This window comes from Dermacentor silvarum, chromosome 5 (assembly GCF_013339745.2).
Source record: "Dermacentor silvarum isolate Dsil-2018 chromosome 5, BIME_Dsil_1.4, whole genome shotgun sequence".
Classification (NCBI taxonomy): domain Eukaryota; kingdom Metazoa; phylum Arthropoda; class Arachnida; order Ixodida; family Ixodidae; genus Dermacentor; species Dermacentor silvarum.
The window spans coordinates 18,342,716-18,356,019 of record NC_051158.1 but is presented as its reverse complement, the minus strand read 5'-3'; the positions used below and the strand labels follow the sequence as shown (position 1 = coordinate 18,356,019).

The following is a 13,304-nucleotide window of genomic DNA, read 5'->3' as shown; positions in this document are numbered from 1 at the left end:
CCGGGACTCGAACACGGGACCACCGCCTTTCCGGTGCAGCCGCTCTACCATCTGAGCTAACCAGGCGGCTAGCAGATGGCGGGGCGAAGTCGAATTTGTCGACAACTCGAAGCAAAGGCAAGTATATGACGTAATAGTTCAGCGGAAATCCGCTAGGTGGAGATAAGTAATTAAAGGGAAACTGAGACATCCACCCAAATGTAGCAATTTGCTACAATGGAAACCCAACCGGGTTCCTCGAAAGAAAGCTTCGCAGTTGAAGAAAAATTCGTCTGCCCCGGAAAGGCGGTGGTCTCGAGTTCGAGTCCCGGACCAGGACGAATTTTTCTGGAATCCTGGTTGGGTTTCCATTGTAGCAAATTGCTACATTTGGGTGGATGTCTCAGTTTCCCTTTAATTACTTATCTCCACCTAGCGGATTTCCGCTGAACTATTACATCATATACTTGCCTTTGCTTCGAGTTGTCGACAAATTCGACTTCGCCCCGCCATCTGCTAGCCGCCTGGTTAGCTCAGATGGTAGAGCGGCTGCCCCGGAAAGGCGGTGGTCCCGGGTTCGAGTCCCGGACCAGGACGAATTTTTCTTCAACTGCGAAGCTTTCTTTCGAGGAATCCGGTTGGGTTCCTCGAAAGTATATGGACACTCCAAGCGGATTTCTGCCGTCGGTGCCGTCGCCATTGCCGTGAGGTTCTGTATAGAGTCCAACGGCGATGAAATCGTCGCCGCGCGCCGTATGCTTTATGTGCGAGTGAGAGCGCGCGAGGGACGCGCGCTCTCACGCAGGGCGGAGAGCAAACACGACTTATTCCGTCGCGCGAATGGCCGTGGGGGGACGCGAGGAAGGGAGGCAGGGGAGGCGATGTTTAGCTGCGGCACCAAATGCATATTTATATAAAAAAGTTGTCGCAGTTTCACCTGAAAGGCGAAGCATCAATTGTGATAGCAAATTTGTAGAGAGCTATACGGAGTAATGATATTAGCTTGATCAGCTGTATAAACTTGGATATGCAGCAGCACCGGCAACGCGCAGAACTGTTGTCGACGCCGTCGACGTTTTGCCCGCGTTCGCTCAAAATGCGTGCGGCGTTGGTGACTGTTGCCGGAGCCTCTGATATAAATAGGCACTTGGTTCCGCAGCTAAACGTCGCCTCCCTTCCCTCCCCCACGGCCTCTCGCGCGTCGGAAGAAGGCGCGTTTGCTCTACATATATGGTGATTGTAAAGGAGGAAAGAGACGCCTACTTCTGCGGCCCTTAAGGGAGCACGGCGCAGAACACGCGTTTGTTCTCCGCCGTGCGTTCACTCCCCGTGAAAGCGCGCGCCCCTCGCACCCTTTCACTCGCACATACAGCGTTCGGCGGCGCGCGGCGACGATTTCATCTCCATTGACGTCATACGGAACCTCACGGCGACGGCGACGCCGACGGCAGAAATCTGCTTTTGAGTGTCCATATAATTGCTATCGCAATAATAGGCACTTGATGCCGCAGCTAAACGTCGCCTCCCTTCCCTCCCCCTCCCCCCCCCCCCCTCCCCGCCATTTTCTTCGCCGTGCGTTCACTCCCCGTGAAAGCGCGCGTCCCTCGCGCCCTTGCACTCGCACATACAGCGTTCGGCGCGCGGCGACGATTTCATCTCCACTGACGTCATACGGAACCTCACGGCAACGGCGACGGCGACGGCGACGCCGACGGCAGAAATCTGCTTTGGAGTGTCCATATAATTGCTATCGCAATAAAACGTTGCGAGGCGAGAATGTGGTAAAGACTACCGAGACTGCTCTACGAGTGTCCCATTCTGATCTCGTCGGAAACCTCCCAGCCGCCCCCAGAGGCACCGGCAGCAGTCACCAACGCCACGCGGGTTCTGTGCGAACGCGAGCAAAACGCCGATGGCGTCGACAACAGTTCGGCGCGTTGCTGGTGCTGCTGCATGTCCAAGTTTATACAGCTGATAAAACTACTATCCTTACTCCGTATAGCTCTCTACTAATTTGCTATCGCAATTGATGCTTCGCCTTTCGGGTGAAACTGCGACATTTTTTTCTGCCGTTGTCACTGCTTTGCATAACCGCATACAATCATGCACGCCCCTTTACAGTTTTGTTTTGGCCATGCTCGTACCTCCTTACAAGCATCTTCTGTCCGTATCTGCTATCTGTCCTATCCAATGTCATATGTGTCATCTCTCCGTATATGTTATAGATCTCCGTATGTGCTAATCGCGCTTTTTCCACCATTCATCTGAACCAACTCACCCAAATTTCTGCCCTGCCTTCCTTGCAAGCAACCTTTCTATAAGCTCATCATATAAGCCAGTGCAGGACGAATGCCTCTCCCAGCAACCTCCAAGCACTTGTGCCAGCCGCCTTCAAATTTCCTGACTTCAACACACTACCTCTGCTGCCTTCGATTGCACATCCCGTCTCTTGGATTTGTAACTCTAGAAGAGCCCCTGTTATCAGCCCTACGCATTACATGGCCTGCCCGGATCCATTTTTTTTCTCTTAATATAAACTAGAATATTGGCTACCCCTGTTTGCTGTCTGATCCACTTCGCTCTCTTCCTGTATCCTAATGTTACGCCTTGCATTTTTACTTTCCTCTCTCGTTGCGATGTCCTTAACTTCTTCTCAAGTGTCCTTGTTTACCTCCAAGTTTCTACAGTAATGTTACATAATCACAAACTGAAAGCCGAAATAATGTTTTCTTGCGGAATGGTTGGTTAATACTTGAAATATAAACGTGCTGAGTAAAATGCCCTAGAAAAAAGGGCCCGGGAGAGAGGAATGTCCTGTCATCCTTTTTTATTTTCTTGTGAATTTCGTGCAGTATGTTTATATTTCGAGAAAGTAGAAACAACGTCGTCACTTTTGGAGTGATCAGTCGCGCAGAGCTTCTTGCATTTCTCTTTTGCGTCTGCCTTTCCAGAAGGAGCTCATGCAGATCCTGGAGGAAATCGTGGCCTTGAAGATGGTCGAAGGCAAGAGCATCGACGTGAGCACGCATCACACGCGCTTTCTGAAAAAAAAAAGAAAGAAATCTAGGGGCGTTAGAAGGATGGATTTTTTTATCTAATGGAATAAGAATATTTGAGGAAGACGACATTTGAATGCGGTATATTTTCTATTTCTAAACAAAGAGGAACTTGAAGTGCTACGTGGCAGTGCAAAGAGCGCGATGGCCGCGTGTTGCAGGAGTACAACCGGGAGAAAGTGTCCGACCTCGCGACTCGCGCCACCAGACTTTGGCCTGCTCTCACCCGCGTGCTGGGAGGATCGGGACGTTACAAGCAGCAGATTGGCCAGCTGGTCGGCACCTACGTGTCTCACATAGTGAAAGCGGCAAGTGCTCTGTACCGATTATACCTGTACACTAGGGGTGGGCGAAAATTCTAAGCACTTTAGAATACGAATAGGAAATTACACACCGCCTATTCGTATGTGAAAAAGAACTGTTTTGCATTTTCGAATATCCGAAGATTAGGAAACAACCAACTCTTAGTCTGGTTACTGTGCTCCATCTGCTAAACAATGTATCAGAAATGGTCAGGTGTGAAACAACGGCAAGAATTTTTGAAGCAATATGGAAACAAACTAGCTAATGCAAGCTTTGTTTTCGGTTTCCCGGCGGAAGCCTGCGTGAAAGCCTGCGATATTGCTTGTAGTCGGTAATTTACTGTTTCTTGCAGTCTATTCATGTAGTAGTTCTATTTTTTACGTTAAAACCAGTCATGTCTTTTTTGCAATGCGTTTTGTTACGTGTGTCTACGGGACGCAGGTCCTTCAGCAGCTTATTTTTCTGCTACTGATCTTTTTCCAGCAACCATTTATATAACGTTTTCGGAAAACTAGTCATACAGCAGCCATCCATTCTTCAAAAACATGTTTGCAACCAGAGTGTAGAGATGTTGAGAGGCTAATCTTTATGGTGTTTTAATTACTATTACTGATGTGGTGTTTAAAACTGATTCTTTGTCTATAATTCTTAGCTTCCTTTTCTTTTACGTTTGTTAGTACATGCGTGGTGCTTAAACATACACGAAATAAATATTCCTGCTGTAAATATGTGCGTCCGCGTTTGATAATTCAATATTCTATACCTTCCATTCGTATTCGATCCGTATTCCAAAAAGATTATGTTCGCCCACCTGTAGTCTATACACTTTATGTTAGAAAAAGTTGGGCGTGCAGAAGGAGAGTGATACGGATAACTCTTTTCTTGTGTCCGTTTCTGCACGCCTAACGATTTCTAACATAAATTCCTACCAACTACCTCACCTTTCTGTCATTCGGAGCTACACTTTAATAGGACCGTAAAGACAAACATTAAATAAGTTTATAAATTGATAAAGTGTTCTGTCCAAACGTATTTTTCTTACTTTGGTGTAAAGGGTTAATTACTAGAAGTGAAAATGAAGGTCCAACTTCCAGTTACTAAATTAACGCCATAGCCGCTAAAGCACCACGGCGGGTTTGTGTATTTGCGAATTTTTCACTAGAGAGGAAGTTTTACTTGACAAGATCGTATTTAAACACATGCGTCCACTGCACCAAATATGATGAGGTTTCTTTTATTTAAAAGAAAAAGTAAAATCTACCGAATGTAGGGCGTAGATTTGCTATATAGTTGTCATCAATATTACATTTCAAAATATGGAATAAAGCGATAATTTCAAGATTAAACATAAAACTTAAAACTCTATAACTGGGCAATAAAAATAAGATATCGCAATTCTGTAAAGAGCCCCTTATAATAAACCTAAAGCGGACAAAATTCGTGTATTATACATTGCTCTGAAATATATTAGCAATTTGTGAGTAGGACTTTTCCAAAACACTCGTAAACATTGTAAAAATGTCATATAAGTTGTGAACTCCCTTATAATATCTGTTTGATTTAGATGCTATAAGAGTTGCCGCTTACGTAACTGCGATGTTCTTGGTGCCTAGTTACGAATTGGCAAACTTGGTGTTTATATAGTTTTTTTAAAACTTATTGATTTCCTGGCACTTTTTCTAAAACATTTCAAGCAATAAATCTTCCTAGAGCCACTAGAATTTAACCTTTTATCTCTAATGCAACAAATCTTATTCAAACTGGCTCAGCGCGGTAGTCTCAAAAAAGTATTTCTGTGTTTTACATGTATTTGAATGTATTTGGGCCATAGCCAGATCTTAATACAGGCTGAATTGTGCCCCCCCAACTCAGCCCCAACGTAAGTTTATTCTAACGCCGTGCTGCAGATGAAGGAAGAAGTTGGGCGCTGCGGTCCGGCGTACGCCATTTACGAGTCTGCCCTGAATACAGTCTGCGGGGACCTGGTGGCGCCATTTGTGAGTACAACCCAAGTATTAAAGGACTCTGGTATAACGATCGCCCAGCAAACGATGTCGAAGTGCTGGCACTGCGGCGTGTAATGAGTGCACGACCGGCGTTTACGTGACTTAGCTGTAAGGCACAAGGATGTACAGGGCTCAATGGGGGCATGCTGTAGACCCGTGACAGAAACGGTCACTACTGCCACTACCGCTATTCTGCAAAACCTCGTTGTAACGAAGTTCAAGCCGGAATGACCTTGTTATGTTTATTACTTCGTTATAACCATTATTGCATGTGCTGTACTATCAATCTGTATAAGTATTTCAAGGGGAATTTCACTTACCTCGTTATATTCATTGTTTCGTTATATCTCGTTTCGTTATAACGAGGTTTGACATTATACGCGTCGGTAGCACATTCTCTCACTTAATAAGGAAACGCGAAGAAAAATGAAGAAATATAGTGCTTGAACACTAGAAGAGAAAGTTATAGTCTAAGTTCATTTTTTTTAGTCTCGCACCGAAATCTGAGTTCTCGTATGTTAGCATGACGTCAAGGTTTCGGGGTATTTGGTTCGTTGCTGAAGTAGTAAAGCGCCAAACAGACGACACAAGAAGAGGCACGGACGAGAGCTCTCTTCTCGTGTCGTCTGTTTGGCGCTTTAGTACTTCAGTAACATGCACCAACTAGACCAACAAAAAGTTCTGCTTGAATACATTTCGTTCGTGTTTCGACCTCTGCAGCTCAGAAAATGTTCTTGAAACTTGCCAAGTCCAGTTTTCAGAATAGCAGCAGTTTGGGCCTGTTGGTATAACATGCTTAAATATTTTGAATAGCGCAAGGAACTGTGGAAAAACAATGAAAGACAGAGCGCTATGTCAGAGCGCTTTGTCTTTCATTCTTTTTCCGCACTTACTTGCGCGATTCAATATCTTTTACAACTTTTCAGCTTTACCTTAGAATACATGGCCGCCAGTTTTAACGAATAAAAGGGAACTATAATGCCCGAGCAAACACCGTCAATATTGATGACGTCACTACGAGTTGGCGCGGGGACCCCAAAGCGGAGTCGGGGGGGGGGGTCCGTGGCCACTCATATTTCGTGTTTTTTTTTTTTCGTTTTTTTTTCTCGCGGTAAGAGCTGCTTTTTTCCTTGGTATTGTAACATCTTATTTACTAATACACTGCTCAATTTATTTTTGTCTTATGTGTACCTCTACGTTTTGTCCAGCTTTTTCGTGGAGTATGTCTTTTAGAGCGAAGTTGTTAAGCGGGAGTTCTGCAACGGTGTTCCCGCGCCGAAGTCGCCGGCGTGCGATGCCATGGTGGATATCGCATGTAAATGCAACGCAGCGTGCACGGGAACACCCATAATTTGTTTTGAAACGTAATGATCAATGATCATAAATGCCGCTTTGTGTGTATCTCATTCGATAGACAACAACTTATACGCACAGTTTATTAATACGTAATTTTTGTTTATCACGTCGCGTTGGAGATTAGTTTGTACGGCTATGGCCGTGAAAGGATGACGTCGTTGTGACGCAACAAAGCCTGCTTGGAAGCCGTAACAAAACAGCCAGCCACGACCGCGGTAGAACGCCGCAGTACTTTTGCTGCGTTTCGAGCGAGGCCGGGAACACGCAAACAAGCCCCTTGTGTACTTCCGAAACATGTGAGAACTCGCTATAAATACAGCTGTTAGCTCGCTTATCAGTTGTCAGATTGGCATGCATCTGCGAATATTTTTCTTTATTATTTTTGTGTTTGGTTTGAAGGGTGTCCGCGAGGGAAGTATTGAAACTTCAGGAGGTTTTTGTGACACTGCACCTCCCATATTCTAAAATGTAGCCCCATTTGTAACTTCACCATGACATTAACAACTGAGGCAGTCTGGCCAAGTAGTCTCTGGCGCCCTTTGTAACGCTGCTTGGCGGCTTTCCGCGAGCGAATGCTCAATGGAACATAATCGACGAGGATTGTTTCACCATACAGTGTAAGTAAGGCGGCGCTGTCGCGCACTCCATGGAGTCGAGAAAGACTTTATAATCGCTCTTTGTGAACATACGTTGAAATACAGTGTCCACACTCTGGAAGTGCCATTGATGTCCATTTTGGAAATTTTTTGTCCTCGCAGAACAGCATGTGGGTATGTCTGCTCACCTACCTGCTTGTGGGAGTGGTGGCCTTGGTACTGGCGCTCAGTTTGTCCACGCTGTACATGCGAGCACCAAATGCGTCTGTTCAACCTACGATGGTCGCCGGCGCTGCTGCTACACCGTACCAGGAACCGTGAGTGGCCAGTGCTCATGCTTGCGCTGCTGGTGCCTGGAACATGACTTTGTGGGCTTTTTTTTTGTCCGCCTGTTTTCTTGTAGTCATCGCCATGGGCTTCGTATAGATGACTTCGGAGATTGGGCAGCATGTACGCTTTCTTGGTGGGTGTACTGGCACGGCCGCTAGATAAAAAAAAAAAAGGTGCCTTTTTTTTTAAATCCAGCGGCCGTGGTACTGGACATCGCGATTACGAGACAGTCGGGTATAGGTGTACTGTTCGGCGTCGGACGGGCAGCGGAGGATCAGTGGCGTAGCCAGAAACATATTTTAATTTCAGAAGCGGGGGAGGGGAGGGTGTTGTACGCACTTGACCGGAGACGGAGAGAAAGAGAAGCTGGGCAGGGCGCATACTAACGCACCAATTTCGGGAAGGGGGAGGACATGTGCACTTTGTGCCTCTCCCTGGCTACGCCTCTGCGGAGGATATATATTACTGCGTGAAGGAAAAGCATGTTGGTGTTGTTCCCTTTGAACGCCAGGGGGCCAGGCGGTGACAGTAAAGCGGTGCCCGGAACAGTGCCATTCGTGGTGGATGCGCCGACAGCCGCTCTGGGAGGCGGCCAAGCGGAGCACCCGGCCAGGCACGTCGTCTACGCATCAGGTGGCGAGAACACGAGCAGGTATGGGACACTGCTCGTAAGAAGCCACTTTCAGCTGAGCTAAGAGACACCAGGTGGCCAATGCCGCCACGCTTTAATAGGGTGAGGCATCATAGGCCGTAGTTTGTTACATGTTTGGTATAACTTTAGTGAGCTTTTAGTCACCTTAACGCCAAATTTACCGTTTCGGATTCTCAGTGACATAAAATCATAAAAGCAACCATGCCTAATATATAGTTTGTGGCGCTAACACGCACGAATATGAGTCACGTCGTGTGGCCAGATACTTGCCTGCAGAATTTCTTTGCCGCTGTGTATAGTAGTAACCGTCATGAATAATGAAGCAACTAAAGAACACGCGGTGGCACTGGTTTGCACAGATGGCAGCCAAGGTCGTTGCACTACACCTTAGTCGTCTGGATTTTATAGTGCACAAGTTTACATCCGGCTGGAGGGGACAGAGCCGGCTCAGGAGCACGAAAAGAGGTTCATACTGTCACGCGTTCATTGTTTTAGTTCTTGCTGAAGACCGGTTTTCACCGGATTATCACTTATAAAGACATCGCTTGGCGCAAGACACGCATTGTAGCAAAAATGTTTTTCACATTGTCGACTTGGCGAGCTCGACGAGAATAGTGCTGCACATTCTTGAAGGTACGCGCGCTCTTTCTGGAATGTGCGGTGAGCCATGAGTAACCCCAAATAGTGGACGGACTTGACCCTGACTCTAGCGAGTTCAAATTGAACTACCGACGACAGAGCTCGTCGCTATCGTTGGGCATAAGTTCGCGCACTAAGGAGTTAGGATTCCTAACTATAACTTCTGGCAGTGTTGGTTTTTCACCATCGCAATAACGTGACGATACTAAACTCTATGCAGAAAATGGCAACGAGGCGACGACGGCGAAACTTGTTTATCCCAGCACTCGTGCTCGCGTATACTCTGGAGTAATGCGGGCGCAAGTTCTTGTCACGGTGACATTGCGTCGACACTGATATATGAGGCGTTGCAAAACGATGCATGCCTGTCGACAGAGCTTTTGCGACCGGCGGCATTCGGCGTACTCCAGTAGACTCTGCGCGCGCCGATGACGTTGGAAGCGTTGTAGCGATGACCTATTTCACGTTTACGAAAAACCACCTTATCGCAGTGGATGAGAGAAACTAGCCCTTACAGGTGAATGATCTCCTTGGCACTTTCTTTGAAAAATGACGCTTTTGAATGGTGGTAATTACAAGTAGCACTAATTTATGCACGGTGCGCTCTCCGTGGTTCTCATTGTGCTCGTCATGTCGTTTCTTATGTTTCGGCGTACTTATATAATTTTGTTATTCTGTTTGCTTCACAGCAGCAGTAGCGAAGGCATACTGCCACAACCTAGGGCTGGCCATTTACAAGCAGGGGCACGTGCCAATGAGTGAGTAGGATCTTTCTTGTGCGCAGTCAGTTCAGAAAAGTTATTCTTTTTCGGTCACAGCTACGCAGAAGAGTACAGGCTAAAACTTTTCTTCCACACGACCACTAAATATTTCTTAATCATTATGGCGTAAATGCTCAAATAAGCAAACGTATCTATAGACTAGAAAACCATGAAAGCCTCACTATTGAATATTAATTTCCTGATATACGAATTCAAAGGTAAACTTAATCGAACCGCTCCGCGGTCGCTAAAATTACACAGCAAGGAAGGTCCGAATAAAGAACAATAAAATAAGAAATCAGGTGCCTTGTGAAGCAAACAGTATACGAAACAACGGCAGGTTTTCTTATGGTGAGGGGAAACAGACAGGCGACGGCAGCTGCTCTCAAGTGGTTGTTGTACCGTGCTTGGGCTCGGACGATTCGACGGACTCAATGTTATAGCGCTATATTTGTGCTACTTACGGCAGTGCAGTTCTACAATTGTAGGAAACTGTTGCGGCGTTATATTGCATTAACAGAGGTCAGTACGGTGAGGGGCATTCGTTGAAAAGTACAGATGAGATATCCATCCTCATAGATATATGTCTCTTCAGTCAAAATGCACGCCGATATCGATATAGGCAACGACTTCGGTAAGCTTAAAGTCGCAGTTTCGCCCGAAAGGCGAAGCATGAATTGCGATAGCAAATTAGTAGAGAGCTATTCGGAGTAGGGATAGTAGTTTTATCGGCTGCATAAACTTGGACACATCCGCTTACTAACTGAATTAACAAGCGTGGTGTCAGCGCGCACAAGCAAACATGAATAGATCACACTGAATGACCACAGACAACGACTGTCCAAACGCTGGCAGCAAGCTTAGCCGCCGCAGCGGGCGAAGGTTCGTGGGGTCTATCGCTTCAACGGAAACTGAGCGGCCAATGCACAGCGCATACAAAGGTCAGAGCCGTGTGGAGATAAGAGACCGTGCTGGTGACGGCCACAGCCGGGCAAAGTACGAACGGAGTTGTTGGCAGAGTACAAGCTGCGCCCCCCCCCCCTCCCTCCCGCGCTGCCTTCCCGCTTTCTTGCTTTCGCGTGGGAGATTGAGTGGCAAGTTCCCCTTACGACCGATTGCAAGATACGCCTTGGTGCCGGAGCACAGCGTCGCCCCGCCTCCCTCCCTCCCATACCCCCACGCCTTTCGCGCGACGGTCGCGTTTGCTTTCGGCCGTGCGTTCGCTCTCCGTGATAGCGCGCGCGTCCCCCGCGCGCTTTAGCTCGCGCATACGGCGTGCGGCGACGATATTATCGCCATTGGAATCTATACGGAACCTCACGGCGACGCCGACGGCAGAAATCCGGTTGAAGTGTCCATATAATTGCTATGGCAAAAAAGTACTAAAAAAGAAGAGATAGCGCTTTTTTATTGCGATAGCAATTATATGTTATTTTACGTGATGTTCCGTATAAAGTCCAAGGGCGATAACATTGTTGTCGCGTGCCATATGTTGTGTGTGCGAGTGAAAGCGTGCGAGGGTGAGCCGACGATGGCGACCCAATCTCGCGCGCGCAAGGGAGGAAAGCGGGGAAGAAGCGCGCCATCTTCGAGCGCAAGGCACTGTGGGAAGGGGAGGGAGGGCGGGGCTGCGTTCTACTTTTGCGGTTGCTGCGTATGAGTCCCGAGTCTAGGCGCGCGTAGGGCTCAGGGCTTCGTGTGTGCTGTGTTCTCGACGCTTAGTTGGCGTTGAAGCAAGAGGCAGCGCGAAGGTCAATGCACTCGGTGCTGCTGGCGCGCTTTCTCACTCCAGCGATTTGACAGCGAGTTTCCACGGTCACCGAGTGAGATGTGTTCACGTTTACTTGTGCGTGCGTGACATCACGCTTGTTAATTTAGTTAGTAAGCGAATGTTTACAAGTTTATACGGGTGATAAAACTACTACCGATACGTCGTATAGCAATCTACTAATTTGCTGTCACAATCGATGCTTTGCTTTTTGGGCGAAACAGCGACTGTTTTTTTTACCCGTTAATGATGTGAGAGCGCTGCTTTGTTGCGAAGAAAGCAAGAAGTCATGCCTATAGTTACGGGGATTAATTTCCATACTGGCACACACCTGTGCCTGGACGACCTCGAGATGAAAGGCTAGTGTTGTAATTAATTGGTAAATGGAAAATAAAGAGAACTGTCGCGTTATTGGTAATGGAATATAGCTGCTTCCATGCTTCTAAGCTTGCGCGACGCTATGAAAAAAAAAAAGAACAAGGCGGCTTTCATGCGAATGTGTCGAAATATTTTTGAAAGCAGGTATACGACGGTGTCTGCGAGACCACTTTCTAGGGTGCTTGTGCATGCTTACCAGATCTCTCCCTGGGAGTGTTAGCCCGCCCACTCGCCTGCTTCGTTAGTATTAGTCCGCGTGAATCACCTCCTCACGGCAGACCCAAAGAAATCTTGCAGCTAAGCTGTTAAACAGTTGTGCAACGATTTTCGGGTGGAGGTGAAAGCCGGCGTGCGACGGGGTGGTCGACGTCAAAAGTATATGAAACGCAATGTGTGTCGGAGCATCGAAGTTGCTTTCAAATGTGCTTATCATTGTTTACAAAATAGAATTTACTTTACGTATGCCTCATTAGAATCTTCAACTTGTATGCGCGGTTTATAGACAACTTATATGCACGGCTGCGACGGTGAACGCCGACGCCATGCTGCAAGCCACAACCGCGCTCCTAAACGCAGCTGCAGCGTTCGAATGCGGTCGCGGCTGGCTGTTATATACGTTGCTGCATTTTGTGAGGCTGTGAGCCAGCAAATTATTTTCTAAGGTGTGATAACGCGGCTATACAGCTTCGCTGTCTTTGATGTATCAGTGGCGCTCTGATTAGCATACATCCGCGAAGCTTACTTTTTTGCGTTGGTTAAGGCTCACACAAGGTTGGCTGGCATTTTCACGTCCAGGCATCAGCGCAAGCACTCGGCAAGCGTGTCCATGTCGCTTGGGCTGCTCAGTTCTGAAGCCGAAGAGGACGTGCTAGTGCGACCATTCACGTGCGGAATTGACACCTCGAGGCCTCCGGCGCTTGCGTCACCGGGAGGAGGGGTTTCCTTCTCGCCGTTGAGCTCTCCAACTTCCGAGCAGGAGCACTGACCGCCGCAATTGCCGTACTCACAATTCCTGTTAGCCCGTATAACGCAAACTGAGGCGTCACCTACGCAAGTTCAATTCTACTTTTACTCCCATACGCGAAGCTCATTTCGCTACTGCAATCGTTTGCCTGTGCAAATGTATTGTTTATGGAAAAAATGCTGGTACGTTCGCTGATCGAACTATTACCACTTTGTTTCTGCTAGTTTCGGAATAGCCGGTCATAAACGCTGCGAGAAACGAAAGTGCTCAGTTATTGTGTTCTGCATCTACGATACCGACGGAATAGAGCGTGTGCTATTGTGTTACTGGGACGTGTTAACCCCTGGAGCTTGCAATTTATGACTAACTACGCCACAGAATGTAGTCCCGTGTAGCTTGTGACGGCAGAGATAACGCAGCGTAGTTTAGTAAAAAACAAAACAGAAAAAAAGAACAAAGAAAAAGAACATTTAGGGCATTCTGTGCTGCGCATTCTTACGTTATGTATATTGCATA

At 47.2% G+C, this 13,304-nt stretch overlaps 1 protein-coding gene across 1 annotated transcript; it reads left to right on the top strand.

Annotated features, from left to right (window-relative positions):
- The first annotated feature begins 2,113 nt into the window (after window positions 1-2,113).
- LOC125945445 (uncharacterized) lies at window positions 2,114-13,185 on the top strand. The gene is made up of 8 exons (XM_049667197.1): window positions 2,114-2,119; window positions 2,931-2,996; window positions 3,197-3,343; window positions 5,246-5,335; window positions 7,459-7,613; window positions 8,138-8,278; window positions 9,607-9,675; window positions 12,620-13,185. Exons 1-8 carry the CDS (start codon window positions 2,114-2,116, stop codon window positions 12,807-12,809), a joined length of 864 nt encoding a protein of 287 aa, XP_049523154.1. The 3' UTR covers window positions 12,810-13,185.
- The last annotated feature ends 119 nt before the right edge of the window (window positions 13,186-13,304 follow it).